The sequence below is a fragment of the Artibeus jamaicensis genome, unplaced genomic scaffold (assembly GCF_021234435.1).
Source record: "Artibeus jamaicensis isolate MK-2021 breed Jamaican fruit bat unplaced genomic scaffold, CSHL_Jam_final contig_685, whole genome shotgun sequence".
Taxonomy (NCBI): Eukaryota; Metazoa; Chordata; class Mammalia; order Chiroptera; family Phyllostomidae; genus Artibeus; species Artibeus jamaicensis.
In genome coordinates this window covers 19,238,031-19,251,437 of record NW_026521924.1, presented here as the reverse complement: position 1 = coordinate 19,251,437, position 13,407 = coordinate 19,238,031, and the positions used below count along the sequence as shown (strand labels likewise).

Here is a 13,407-nt window from a genome sequence, read left to right as displayed (position 1 = left end):
AGTGGGAAAGAGAGATGTCAATCAAAGAACGGCAATGAACATGAAATAACTAGCTAGATAAGAGCTCTCAAGGAAATAGACTTGGTTCTGTGAACAAGGATCTTGACCTAGTTGCTGGGTCAGGGAAGGCGTCTCTCATCTGAGCCCAGATCAGAAGGATGGGTTACCGCAGGAAGAGTTCTAAGCCGAAGGAACAGACTGTGCAAAGGCATCGTGGCTGGAAGGGGCACAGCGTGTCCAAGAACTAAGGAGGAATGAGGCTGGACTGCAGAGGACATTGGGGAGGTTTGAGCTTCACGCTGAGCACAGTGGGATGGGTCTTTCTGTGTCTACAGAGAAATTTAGCTCTTTTTTTCACAACTACACAGTGTAGTGGGGCCATACTTTATTTAATCCGTGCCCTGTTGACCTGGCTTGATCTTGCTTTATATAGCAAGCAGGCTGCCCTGTGTGAGGTTGCCCCCTTGATTCTTCTTGAGGTCGGTGTGAGCTGGGGCCTCACACAGGGCGGGACCGGTGAGTCAGGCTCCGAGGAGGCTCGTGCACAGGTGGACATTCACAAAGTCAGCATCTCATTTACCCCCCACCTAGTCATTCATCCTGTCAACGAACATTCACTGAGTGGGTGCAGTGCCCTAACCAGGGCTGGGGCTGGGTCACCGAGGTGAATCCACCCAGATTCCAGCCCCCAGGCTGGTGCTCAGAGCCTCTTCCGGAGGCCTGAGGCCTGGGGTGGGGCTTTTTGTGGCACCCTCTGGGCCCTTCCCCACGGTTATCTCTGGTCTCTTCTGCCCGTGCCTCTTGCACAGCCACCCGACTTCAGGGACCTGCCGGAATGGGAGCCCAGGGTACGAGAGGCCTTCCGCGCTGGCGACCTGGACTCCAAGCCGGACCCCAGCCGGAGCTTCAGGCCTTACCGAGCTGAGGACAACGATTCCTATGCCTCCGAGGTGGGCCTTGGCCTGAGCCAGTGGGGGTGGGGAGGGGGGTGGGAGGAGAGCGGCTGGGGTTTCCCCAAAGCAGTGGGGTCCATGGGGAGTCTTAGCTGGTGATGCTAGGGGGTGTGAGCCCTCCACTCGGTTTCGAGCTTCCGAGGACAAAAACGGGAAACAAGGACATTTGGGCCATTCTCGTGGCCTGATAAAAAGGAAGCTTATAAATTCGGTTGAAGAAATTGATTTTTTTGTACTAAATTCCACTGGGAATTCAGTAGTTTATGTCATTTAATGGAATCGCTTATTTATGTAAAAGAAGGCAGCTGTCTCCACAGTTGGGCTGACTGGGCTCAAATTGCGGGTCCCCTTTATACTGGCTGCACGTCACTTGACCTCCCTTATCCTGTTTCTCACCTTCAGAATAAAAGTGATCCCTCACAGTGTTGTGGAAAGGAATAAATGTACAAAAAGCCTTAGTGTAAGCCTGGTCCCTGCTGGGTGAGGAGGAGGATGACACATCACAGGCCTCAGGGGACCTACCCTTGTGGCTGTGTGGCCTTGGGCGCAGGCGCAGCCTTGCTCTGTTGCCGCTTCCCCATCTGTAATGCGGGAGGGTTAGAGTCGCTGGTGGCTGGCTCATTGCAAGGATTCCCTTGTCCCTGAGAATTCTGGGTAGTTCTGAGCCCCTCCCAAGCCTACTCCTGAGCCTTTCCCTAGCACTTTATAGTGACCCTGAGGCAGGAAATGGCTCTTACCGTCTGGGTAGGACCTGCCTGAGATTCCCAAACCTTGGAGAGCCCCGTCGGTGGCCCAGCCTGCTCACCCTTTTCTTTTGAGCTTCCCCGGAAGGGCAAGTTTGGGGTCCTAGGAAGGCCAGTCTGCAGCTCTGCAGAATGGGAAGCTCCCCTGAAGTCAGAGGATCAAATTCTCTAAATGATCTGAGTTTCCTTTAAAAGCCACAGCAAAAGGGGGGTGGGGAGCGGGGAATCATAAGATACCTAGTTCTCATTTTCTGAGAAAAGGAAATGGCCCGCTCACTGGCAGAGAAAATAATTTCCTACATGCATTCGATTACTGTTTGATTCAACCGCTCTTCACGGAGCAGTTCCAGTTCGCCAGGCACTGTGTTGGGTTCCGAGTTCAGGGAGAACACCAGAGACAGCAGATCTTGCGCTTCGAGGACTTTTAATACAAAATGGGTAAATAAGATACACCTCGGGCAGTGCCTTCCATGGCCAAACTTCCACATTATGGGCCAGATAGTAAATGTGTGTTTTTTTCACGGAGGGACATCTTGCCAGTCCTGGGGAGGTTTTGTGTAAGGGTCGGGCTGACATTTCCTTTTTCTTCTCTTGCTTAACGTGACAGCATGAACATTTCCCTCTGTTTCTACTGAGTAGCAATACTTTAAAAAGCATTTTTAAGAGAAATGTTCCTTATGGACAGAAAAGCAGTTACATTGTAAGTGGACAGCGCAGGTGATTTCCACAAACTGAACACTCCTATGTAATCAGCAAGATGAATAAACAAACATGCCCCCCCCAGGTGTCCCCGTGTCCCCTTCTCGTCACCATCCTGACTTCTAACAGAGTGGATTCGTTTTGCCTGTTTAGCTACAAATACTTGTAACACAATTTCCCTCAAAAAATGTAGAGTTTTATTGTCTTTTTCTTAAGATTTGATTACATAGTTATTACAACACAGCTACCACAAAGTCTCTGAGCTCCATTCCGTAAAGATATGAAGAAGAAAGTTAAGATCACAAGGTTATCACACAGTTAACCACTGTTAACATTTAGTGTGTGTGCCATGGTCCTCCTGGTTTTCTATTGAGATACATATCTTTTTAAACTCTTTATTGAAGTATAACAATATACATATGATAACATACATGTAATAAAGGACACCATCCTTAAGGGTATAGTTAACGGGTTTTTACCTGTGTATAGACCCAGTAAACACACATATTGATCCTCATCATTATTATGTGAGTTGTTTGTATATTTTTGCAATTATAAACGATGAGACAATGAACATTTTTGCAAGTCAAACCCAGTTCCCACAGTATGTTATTTTCTCCAAGTAAATTTTAAAGAGAAACATAATGAAGGTAAAACTGTAATAGCTGGATTTGATGTGCACTGTTTTGTTTAACCATCAGGGCAGCCTGCGGAGGGTCAGCCGTTGTGCCTGGCTCGTCCCTGAAGGTCAGCCTGACAGCTGTCGCTCCCCTCCGGTTCTGCCCTCTGACCGCAGTTTCTAACCTCCTCGCCCTCTGCCTCCGCCCCTCCCCAGATCAAGGAGCTGCAGCTGGTGCTGGCTGAGGCCCATGACAGCCTCCGCGGCCTGCAAGAGCAGCTCTCCCAGGAGCGGCAGCTACGGAAGGAGGAGGCCGACAGCTTCAACCAGAAAATGGTCCAGGTGCGTGGTGCTCAGTGTCCTCTCTGCACTTGTTCCAACTTCCCTTCTCTGAACCGGTTAGAAACCTCAGAGATACATGAGGCCTCAGGAGGCAAGAATGTCGGGAAACCCGAGTCTGGCCGCCTCACGCCACACTCACGGTTGTGGGTGTCAGTGAGTCTATTAGCTGTGCCGGGCTGGGAGCCCGGGCTTGTCACTGACTTCCTGAGTGACCTCAGGCCAGTGCTGTCTCCTCTCTGGGCCTGCATTTCCTGTCTTTGAAGTACTGCCCCCATCAGAGCTGAAAATCTGTAGCCAAAAGGCCATAGGCCTATCTGGTAATCCAGATGAAAATCCTGCCAATAGGAAGCATTTATTTAACCCTTACTGTATGTCAGGCTTGTGCAGTGTACTTTCCACACAGTATGTCCTGTAATCCTCATGTCTTCCCCTCTGCTGTGTCCCCATTTTCCAGATGGGGAAACTGATTCCCAGGGAGCTGAAGTGCTTTGCCCAGGGTTTCACATCCAGGCGAGGTGGGGCTTGGATTCTAACGCAAGTCTCTGGCTCCCTCTTAACCATGACACAGAATTGCTTTCTCTAGGATATTACATGAGCTCAGCCTTCCTCATTCCCAGGATGCCCTTTGCTCTCCACATTGCTCACCCTCCCAGGTTCCTCACTGAATGTGAGTTCATGTGAAACATTGGCATCCAGCACGTGCTTATTATATTATGTCATGGTTTTTTATCATGAGACAGCTGGGTTCAAATCCCTGCCGTTTTCACTGATTCAGTAACTGATCGCTACTGCTTTTATGAGTTCCTCTTCCCTGGAGAAGCAGGGGGCAGCGTTTTATCTCAACAGCATGAGCTGCTAGTGGTGGAATCCCTGGCAGGGATCGCCAACAAGCACCACCCAGATTTTCTTCCCTGCCCTGGTCAGAAGCCTGGAATGGGGTGGGGTGGTGCCCAGGAAGACAGCTGGCTTGCTCACACTCTTGTCCCCTTCGAAGCTGAAGGAGGACCAGCAGAGGGCGCTCCTGAGGCGCGAGTTCGAGCTGCAGAGCCTGAGTCTCCAGCGCAGGCTGGAGCAGAAATTCTGGAGCCAGGAGAAGAACATGCTGGTGCAGGAGTCCCAGCAGTTCAAGCACAACTTCCTGCTACTCTTCATGAAGCTCAGGTGGTTCCTCAAGCGCTGGCGGCAGGGCAAGGTTTTGCCCAACGAGGGGGATGACTTCCTTGAGGTAGGTTTCCCCTGGGACTGGGGCTGGGACTGGGAAAGAGGTGGTGTTGGGGAGATAGGACCAGAGGGACAGCCACCTGGCATCTGCACATATATAGGCCAGCAGCCTGCAGGCTTCATTCGGCACCTGTTAGTGAGAACCAGCTCTTTCCTGGGCACTGCGGCAGGCGCTGGGGATATGGGGGTGAAGAAGACAGGCTCAGTCCCGGGCTCAGCAGGAAAAAGTCTCTTCGGGGGGCTGGTGGATCTCTAACACCTGTTCATGTTCCTTCTTAACAAACCTTGAGCCTTCAGCAGACAACAACCTAGTTTTGTCGTTACTGTGTTATATATATGCAAACATAGTGTATGTTTTTTACTCCTCTCAAGTACAGCTTACATACAAGCACAGTGCACATGTCTTCCGTGTACAGCTAATGACATTTTACAGTGTTCTCCTGTCCAGCCCAGCACACAGGAGAGCACGTGTTCTTGTCCCATAGGCTCCCTGGTGGCCCAGTCAATGTGCCCTCCCCAGCAGTCAGCATTATTCTGACTTCTTATACCCCTGATTGGTTTTGCCTATTATAGAAGTTTGTATAAGTGCAGGTGGTCTTTTGTGTCTGCCTTCTTTTGCTCAATACAATTTTTTGAGATTCATCCATGTTTTGCCTATAGTAGTTCATTTTTTATTGTTTATATTTTTGACTTATAGATATACCTGTTCTAGTTTTTCTTCTTTAAAGTATATTTTATTGATTATGCTCTTACAGTCGTCCCAGTTTTTTTCTCCTCTTTATCCCCCTCCACCTTGTACCCCCCCCATCCCCCAGCATTACCCTCCTTAGTTCATGTCCATGGGCTGTACATATAAGTTCTTTGGCTTTTATATTTCCTATTCTATTCTTAACCTCTCCTGTCTATTTTGTGCCTACCTATTATGCTTCTTATTCCCTGTACCTTTTCCCCCATTCTCCCCCTTCCCTCCTCCCTACTGATAACCCTCCATGTGATCTCCATTTCTGTGATTCTGTTCCTGTTCTAGTTGTTTGCTTAGTTTTTGTTTTTTAGGTTCAGTTGTTGATAGTTGGGAGTTTGCTGATGCCTATCTTATTTTTAATGTTATCTTTGATATATAGCAATGGGTGTTGGCTTTCCATGTTTAGTAATAATAATTTCCTTTTTAGATGTATATATTTAACTAGAAAGAATAGGTTGACTTAGAAACATTGATGATACTACAGGTAGTATTTTGGGTGTGGCAAGAAACCTGGGAAGTGGAACTTTGGGAATGTGTGAAGCTTTGGAGGGTTCCCATGGCCCATTGTCCCTCAGCCTGTGCAGGACCTCTCGTTGCTCAAAGCCCCTGCCTCCCATCATCATTACATGGACCTCGGCCATCACTACATGGACCACACTGACGTTGCTAAGAGAAGGGGCATGTAAGGACATCATACCTCAGTCATACTCCGCTGAGTTGGCACTGTTCGCCTTGGCTTTTTGGGTACAGGTGCTTCTGGTCTAGGCCAAACTTGGCCGTCCTTTCAGTTAAGGTACTCTTTCCTGAGCTAGTGGGGCCCAGTGGCACCCCCTAAATCCCCATGTACCCCCCTGTCAGGGGATCCCCGGAGTAGCCCCAATGCCCCAGGAGCAGAGCGTGATGGTTAGACCTGAACCTTTGGCAAGAGTCCCCTTCCCTCACCTCCAGTGGGCCTCGTCCACCTCCCAGGCACTGGCCTCCTCCCCAGGGCCTCTTGGGAGGTCACTGGTCACCCTTAAATGGGCCTCACCCCCTCAGAGAATCAGCGTCAGAGTCTGCCTTCCATGGCTGCCCCTTGGGCATCACCCTCCGTGACACCCGGGGCCTCCTGTTTGGAGCCGCTGTCTGCTGTCTGCCTCCCCTTCCGCGGCATTTTGGAATTTAGTACATCTCTCCTGTTTGGCAGTTCCACCTGGGCCTTTGGATGAAGCCTAGTGTTTTGGATTTTTATAAGTGAATTTTTAAATTTTTGTCTTTTAAATTGTAGTAAATACGCATAACAGAAATTTCACCCATTATGTGTATATATATATATATATATATATAACATACACAGTTCAGTGACATCAAACAAACTCACTCCGTTGTGCAGCCGCCGCCGCCATCCGTCTCCGAGTCCCTTTGCCCCGCAGAACTGACCCTCTGGACCCACTGAACCCTAAATCCCCGTCCCCCGTGCCCCCAGCCTCTGACGGCCAGCACTCTACTTTCCGTCCCTATGAATTTGATTACTCTGAGTACCTCATGCGAGCGGAATCGTGCAGTATTTATTCTTTTGTGTCTGGCCTGTTTCACTTGGCCCGGTGTTTTCGCAGAATTTCTTTCCTTCTTAAGGATACTATCCCATGCTATCGATAAACCACATTTTTTTTCAGCTTATTGAGGTATAATTGCCACCTGGGAGTTGTATATATTTAAGATGTACAAATGGATGTTTTTTTAAATTTTTTAAAATTGATTTTAGAGAGACAGGAAGAGAGAGGGAAAGCACTATCAGGCTGTTATTTCACTTGTCCATGCATTCATTGGCTGCATCTTGTGTGTCCCCTGACCAGGGATTGAACCTGCAACCTTGCCGTATCGGGACTGTGCTCTAAGCAATTGAGCTACCCAGCCAGGGCTACAGCTTGATGTTTTGATACATGTTTACATTGCGAAATGATCGCTTCAATCAAGTCAACATTCATTACGTCTTCCTTTCTCTCTCTCTCTCTTTCTGTGAGAGCACTTAAGATCTACGCTCTCAGCAAATTTCAAGTACCCAACACAGACGTGTCAGCTGGAGGCGCCATGTTGTACGATAGATCTCCAGAATTACGCATCCTGTGCAACTGGAACTTTGTGCCCTTCGACGGCCTCTCCCACTTCCCTCTCCCCTGCCCTTGGCAACCACCATCCTGCTGCTTGTGTGCGTTCGGCTTATCTCGATTCCACGTTTGAGTGAGGTCTCACAGCACTTGACTTTCTGTGTCTGGCTTGTTTCACTTAGCATAATGTCCACCAGGTCCGTCCATGTTGTCAAAAACGGCAGCATTTCCTTCTTACGGCTGAGTGCTACTCCGTTGTGTATATATACCGTATTTTCTTTATGCATTCATTCATCAATGGACACGTAAGTCGTTTCCGTGACTTGGCTACTGTGAGTAATGCTGCAGGGAACAGAGGGGGTGCAGATATCTCTCTAGATCCAGATTTCACTCTTTTGGACGAATCCCCAGAAGTGGATTGCTGGATCACAGGTTCTATTTTCACATTTTTGGGGAAGCTGCTATACTGTTTTCCATGGCTAGAGCTCAGTTTTGGTTGCTGGAGAAAATGCTCCCTCACACCCTACACAGTGAATTGCCTACAGGCCACAGAACCTCTATTTGAAGTCAGTTTTTCTCAAACAAACTCTTCATATTTGATGAAAATCTTCCTAGCCATTTCCATTTATTGGAGTAACAGAGAAACAGAAACTTATTTAGGAAAAAAATGAGGTATAAGCATAAAAAATTAAATATATGTGCCTATAATGAATAGAAATACAAATATTTACTGACACATAATGAGATAGAAACATAACCACATACTTGTTAAAAACAGGTACATATGTATTTGTATATAACATGAGACAAAACACACATGTATGAAAAAATATATAAATACATAATAAGATACAATAGATAACTTGATATGATACAGTCATACTTTAAAGAATATACATAACCACACACGCAGAATGAAAGCTACCTGAGTGAACGGTACCGCTCACACCATGCGTGTTTGCAGTGTTCTAGGCACTGTGTTAAATGCTTTAAGCGGATTATTGCATTTTACTTTTACAAATACCCTGTGATATGGAGACAATTATTATCCCCATTCTACTGCAGATAAAGATCTTTGACTTCTTGTCCTCCATTCTGAAATCCACAAGCTCTGAGAACTATGTCTCTTTGTGTCTGGCTCATATGGAAGATATTGGCCTGCACTTGGCAGCGAAACCTTTGTTTATTCCGTTTCGTGTTGATGTTCGTATGTCTGTGAGGGAAACAGTGGTGTCCTCAAGCACGGGGCTTACGCCGGACTTTGCCAGGGTTGTTAGACAGTATACAGTGTAGGCGCCATATTATTTTCCTAAATCCCACCGAATTCTGAATTCCAGACACACCTGGCCCCAAGCATTTCATAGAAAGAATTGCACACCTGTGTACATGCAGTCAGAAGGCTGCATATTTAAGTACTCGTACTCATGACTGGGGCCAGGATTGGGGTGTCTATTCAGGCCCTGCTCCCCTTCATACTGTCCACCCTTAGTGCCTGCCTGACCCTGGAAACCCTCATTCATTTAGTGTCTAGGACACACTCTTGGTTTTTCTTCCACCTTCCTGTTTGCTCTGTCTCAGTCTCCTTGGCTGGACCCTCTGGTCCTCCCTGACCTGACCTCTGAATGTCAGAGTCCCCAGGGCTCAGTCCTCAGCCTGCATTCCTCCCTCACCTACACTTGCTCACTTGGGGAGCTCACCCAGGCTTATGGCTTCACTGGCCTTTCTTGCACATTATGAATCTGTTCAGAATCTGACCCAGTTACGCTGCCTGCCCCTCCCCCTTTAATCCAAGCCATCATCCTGTCTTGTCTGGGTTGTCTCAGTGGCCTCCTACCTGGTCTCTCTGCTTCTGCCCCTGCGCTCTTCCACCAAGCATCTCATATTTACACGGGTGCAGGGAGGCACCAGGCAGCAGGTAGTCCATGTGGATGGTGCCCCTTGGAGCTGCGTGATAGGGGTTCCATTGATGCCCTGTATCTCAACACAGCATCTGGAGGGATCTTGTGAGGCCAGAAGTCAGGCCGGTGTCTCCATGGCCCACAGTCCTCCCTGGCCCCCATTTCACCCAGAGTAGAAGCTGAAGTTTCTACCGCGGCCCAGTCGCCAGGCTCTTCATCCGCCTTGCTCGCTGGTGTGTCCCCAGTTCTGAACACAAGGCCTGGCACTTGGGAGGTGTTCAGTCACTGTTTGTTGAACGGATGTGCAGCCCAGTGAGAAGGGGGCTTCCTTCTGCCCCGTTCCTGTCCTGAATTAGTGCCCTGGTCCCCGTGGCTGGCCCCGGACTCCTGCCCAGCTTCCATCGGCAACAAACCCTGCCTCCCAGGAAATCTCCCTTCTGTCTGCCCAAACCTTTGATCCCCTTTTTTGTAATCCTGGGGCTAGCTGTGGCTTTTATCACAGCCTCAGTGCCTGCCTTGGCCTGGCCTGACAAGGTGTCATGTCTGAGTAGCTCTCGGGGGTGCCTCACAGTGTATGGGCCAGAGAGAAGGTGGGAGGCTGGAAGTGGCCTGCCTCTCCACCTGTGTGCCCCAACCTGGATGGTGTCAGAGGTCAAGGTTAACATTTGGGAAGTCAGTGCTGAGCTGGGTGCCTTTGGACCACCCTGCCCCATAAACCCTGTTCCTTCTTCCAGGCTGACTGTTTGGTCCACTTTCTGTCTGGGCCGCCAGCCCGAATCCCCTCCTCCTGAGGTCAGGCCCCCAGCCCGATGCCCTCCCAGCCTGTTGAATGAGGCTTTTTTTTTTTTTTTTTTTTGATTAGGTAAATAGCATGAAGGAGCTGTACCTGCTGATGGAGGAAGAGGAATTAAATGCCCAGCATTCTGATAACAAGACCTGCACGGGGGACAGCTGGACCCAAAACACGGTTTGTTCTCTGCCTGTTCCTGGTCCTGTCCCTGGTCCTGTCCCGTCCATTTGCTTCTCCGTCTGATTAATGATCACTGCCTGCTGCCTTCTCTGACCTGCACTATGCTGGGCACCAGAGCTGCAGAGGGTGTTTGCCTGGTCACTGGCCCCAGGTGCTCAGTGCTATGGAGTGTGTAAGTCATCCCAGGGCGGCGACAGAGGGTCAGATGGTGGACTGTGGGGTCACAGGCAAGAGAGCAGTTAATTCTGTTTGGAGTGTAGTGGACATTGTCATAGAGGAGTGATCATTGGTGGTGGGTTTTGAAGGATGAATAGGAGTTTGCCTGATGGACAATGGGGAAAAGGCCACTCTGGACCAAGAGGACTGTGTGTGCAGAGGTGTAACAAGATGTTCTGGGATTCACTGCATCTTGGAAGGCACATGGTGGAGATGAGGACATCATGTGGGGGTCATATGAAGATGGACCGTGTGGTCTGGGGTCAGGAACCCTCAAATCACGCCATGGAGTAGAGAGAGCAGTGGGGTCAGGCTCCCAGGGGTACAACCAGTGAACTCGGGTGTGGGTGGGAAACAGGCTACCAGCCAAGGAGAGGGGGTTGGAACCAAGTCAGGCAGTCGGGGAGGCTCCATGGTCCAGACTCCTCATGTGGCCCTCGGTGGTCAGAGAGGCAGATCCTGGGCAAGGACGAGGACCCCAGGGCCTAGACACTGCAGGACCTCAAAGGAGCCAGGGCCCGGCTCAGATTCAGCCCAAGCTGTTACTGCTGTGGCTGCAGGTTCCTGTTTACCCGAGGCTGGCAGAGGAGGTGGCCGGGGCTGAGATGACTCAGCCCAGAAACGTCAGGGCTGGAATTTCATGGGCGAGATGACCCAGAGAGGGCGCAGGGCCTGCCTGAGGCCTGGCAGAGCCCAGCGTGGACTCCGAGTGGGCGTTCGCAACCCGGGCCCCCCTCGCAGCCCCTCCAAGCGCCTCTGACCCAGGCCCCGCCCCTGTCTGCAGCCCAATGAGTACATTAAGACGTTGGCCGACATGAAGGTGACGCTTAAGGAACTCTGCTGGCTGCTCCGAGATGAACACCGTGGTCTGACTGAGCTTCAACAGCAGTTTGCCAAGGCCAAGGCTACCTGGGAGATGGAACGGGCAGAGCTCAGAAGCCACACCACCCAGGTGAGTCTTCAACTGGTCAGAGACATCTGCTGCCTTGCTCCTGTCTTAACCCGGCCTCAGCTGTTGCCTCTGGGAGCAGGCTGAGAAACCCGTGCTCCCGGAAGCATAGGAACCCCGACACCTCACCCCGTGACCCAGAGAAGGCGAGAGACTTGCCTAGAGTCACACAGCAAGGGCCGTCAGAAACAGTGGGAAGTCCCTGAGGCTTCCCAGGGAGTTGCTGAGTTGGGGGGAAAGGTGAGCGATTGACAAAAGGGCCCAGGGGCGTCAGGGGCACTCCCGCTCCTCTACCAGGGTCTCACAGGTGAGCCCAGAATGCTTAAGTGCCTGTCTGTACTTGGTGCCTCAAACAGAAGGACTTCTCTCCCCACACCCGAGATGACCATAGGAGCCCTACCCAGGTGCTCTGGGGTTTGGTCTCTGCTGTGCACTGGCGGCAAGTGGCTGCCCATCTCTGGTCTTCGCAGTGAGAGGGTGGGCTTCCTGTCACTCAGAGACACTGCTCTGACCACCCCCACCCCACGCCACAACCCTGCAGGCTGCCTTCCCGAGCGCTGTGGCTCCTGGGAGGTGGGTACACTCATTACTGCTGCTGGGCAAATGAGAAAACAGGCACAGAGGAGTTTCTTTCCCAAGGTCACCCAGCCAGTCAGGGGCAGACCTGACCCTCACTCTCCAAGCCCAGGGTTCTCTCCACGCCCCTTCTTCCCAGGGCTCACAGATTTCTGGCTTCCTGGTGCCACCATCTTGCCTCCTGACCCCCCTGCAGATCTCATAGCTCCTGCCCCATCTGCACATTCCACGGTGCCCACTGCCGCTGCTGCCCCCCCGAGCCCAGCCATTCTATGTGTCCCCCCCTCCACAGGAACCTGACTGGCCCCAGGAGGGTTGGGATCCCGGACCACAGCCTGGGGGGTGTAGGGTGAATTAATTCTCCAGGTTGGCTGCTTACCTCCTGCCACCCCAGCGTTTGGGCTGAGAGAGCCATCATGTTGGAGTGATTCCTGCACATGGTCACTACATCAGTGTCTGCATGTCCCCCCCCTAACTGTAAACCCACGTTGCTGGTCAGAGTTAGTGAAGCAACACGAGAAGCCCTAATTGGCAACCTCTGCCATTTTGTAGCTGTGTGACCTGGGACAAATAATTTACCTCTTTGAACCTCTTTCTTATATTTAAAGTATCCAAAATGGTAGTTATTTTTGCCAAGTTTGCATGAGGATACTGAGATAAAGCCTGAAAAGCCCTTTGCACAGAGCTTGGCCTGTAGGAAGAGTTCCACAAGCCTTGATTGGGAGGAGGGGTGAGTTCTGAGTGAGGGGTCCTCCCAGGAGAGCTCGCTCCTCCTGCCCCCTGCTGGTGCCCTAGAAAGAGGGAAAGAGGGCTGAAGAGCAGAGAGGAGGGGCTTCCTGGTGCCATTGCCCAGTTTGCTCTTCCTTCCACAGATGGAGCTGAAGGCTGGGAAGGGGGCTGGGGAGCGGGCAGGGCCTGACTGGAAGGCCACCCTGCAGAGGGAGCGGGAGGAGCAGCAGCACCTCCTGGCTGAGTCCTACAGAGCTGTCATGGAGCTGACGCGGCAGCTGCAGATCAGCGAGCGCAACTGGAGCCAGGAGAAGCTGCAGCTGGTGGAGCGGCTTCAGGGTGAGAAGCAGCAGGTGGAGCAGCAGGTAAAGGAACTGCAGAACCGCCTGAGCCAGGTGAGTCCTGTCCCGACCCAAGGTGGCTCAAGTTCCAAGGGGCAGTCACTGTAGGAAAAGGCCTGGGGTGGGATCTCCTTCAGGTATAGGTGGATCCAGGTGCTCAGCGAGTGAAGCAGGAACTAGGTCTTTCTCTCTGCTAGCCTCTCAGTCTTACTTTCCTCTGTGTTTTTTCTTAAACAAGCTGATCTCAAATATGGCCTGTTAGTTTTGTGCTCATATCCTCACCACTTAGCGATTGTAGTGGAAAGAGTTTTCCTTTTCTGTA

At 50.8% G+C, this 13,407-nt stretch overlaps 1 protein-coding gene across 2 annotated transcripts in view; it reads left to right on the top strand.

Moving 5' to 3' along the window:
* Positions 1-13,407, top strand: part of SOGA1 (suppressor of glucose, autophagy associated 1) — a 67,570-nt gene that overhangs the window by 38,964 nt on the left and 15,199 nt on the right. Inside the window, exons 6-11 of one of the 2 annotated variants that reach the window (XM_037164429.2) lie at positions 810-950; positions 3,231-3,356; positions 4,351-4,581; positions 10,167-10,271; positions 11,275-11,442; positions 12,888-13,139. In XM_037164429.2, coding sequence (XP_037020324.2) covers positions 810-950; positions 3,231-3,356; positions 4,351-4,581; positions 10,167-10,271; positions 11,275-11,442; positions 12,888-13,139 — 1,023 coding nt within the window. The remainder of the gene's footprint in view (positions 1-809; positions 951-3,230; positions 3,357-4,350; positions 4,582-10,166; positions 10,272-11,274; positions 11,443-12,887; positions 13,140-13,407) is intronic. The other variant, XM_037164430.2, reaches the window with a different exon arrangement.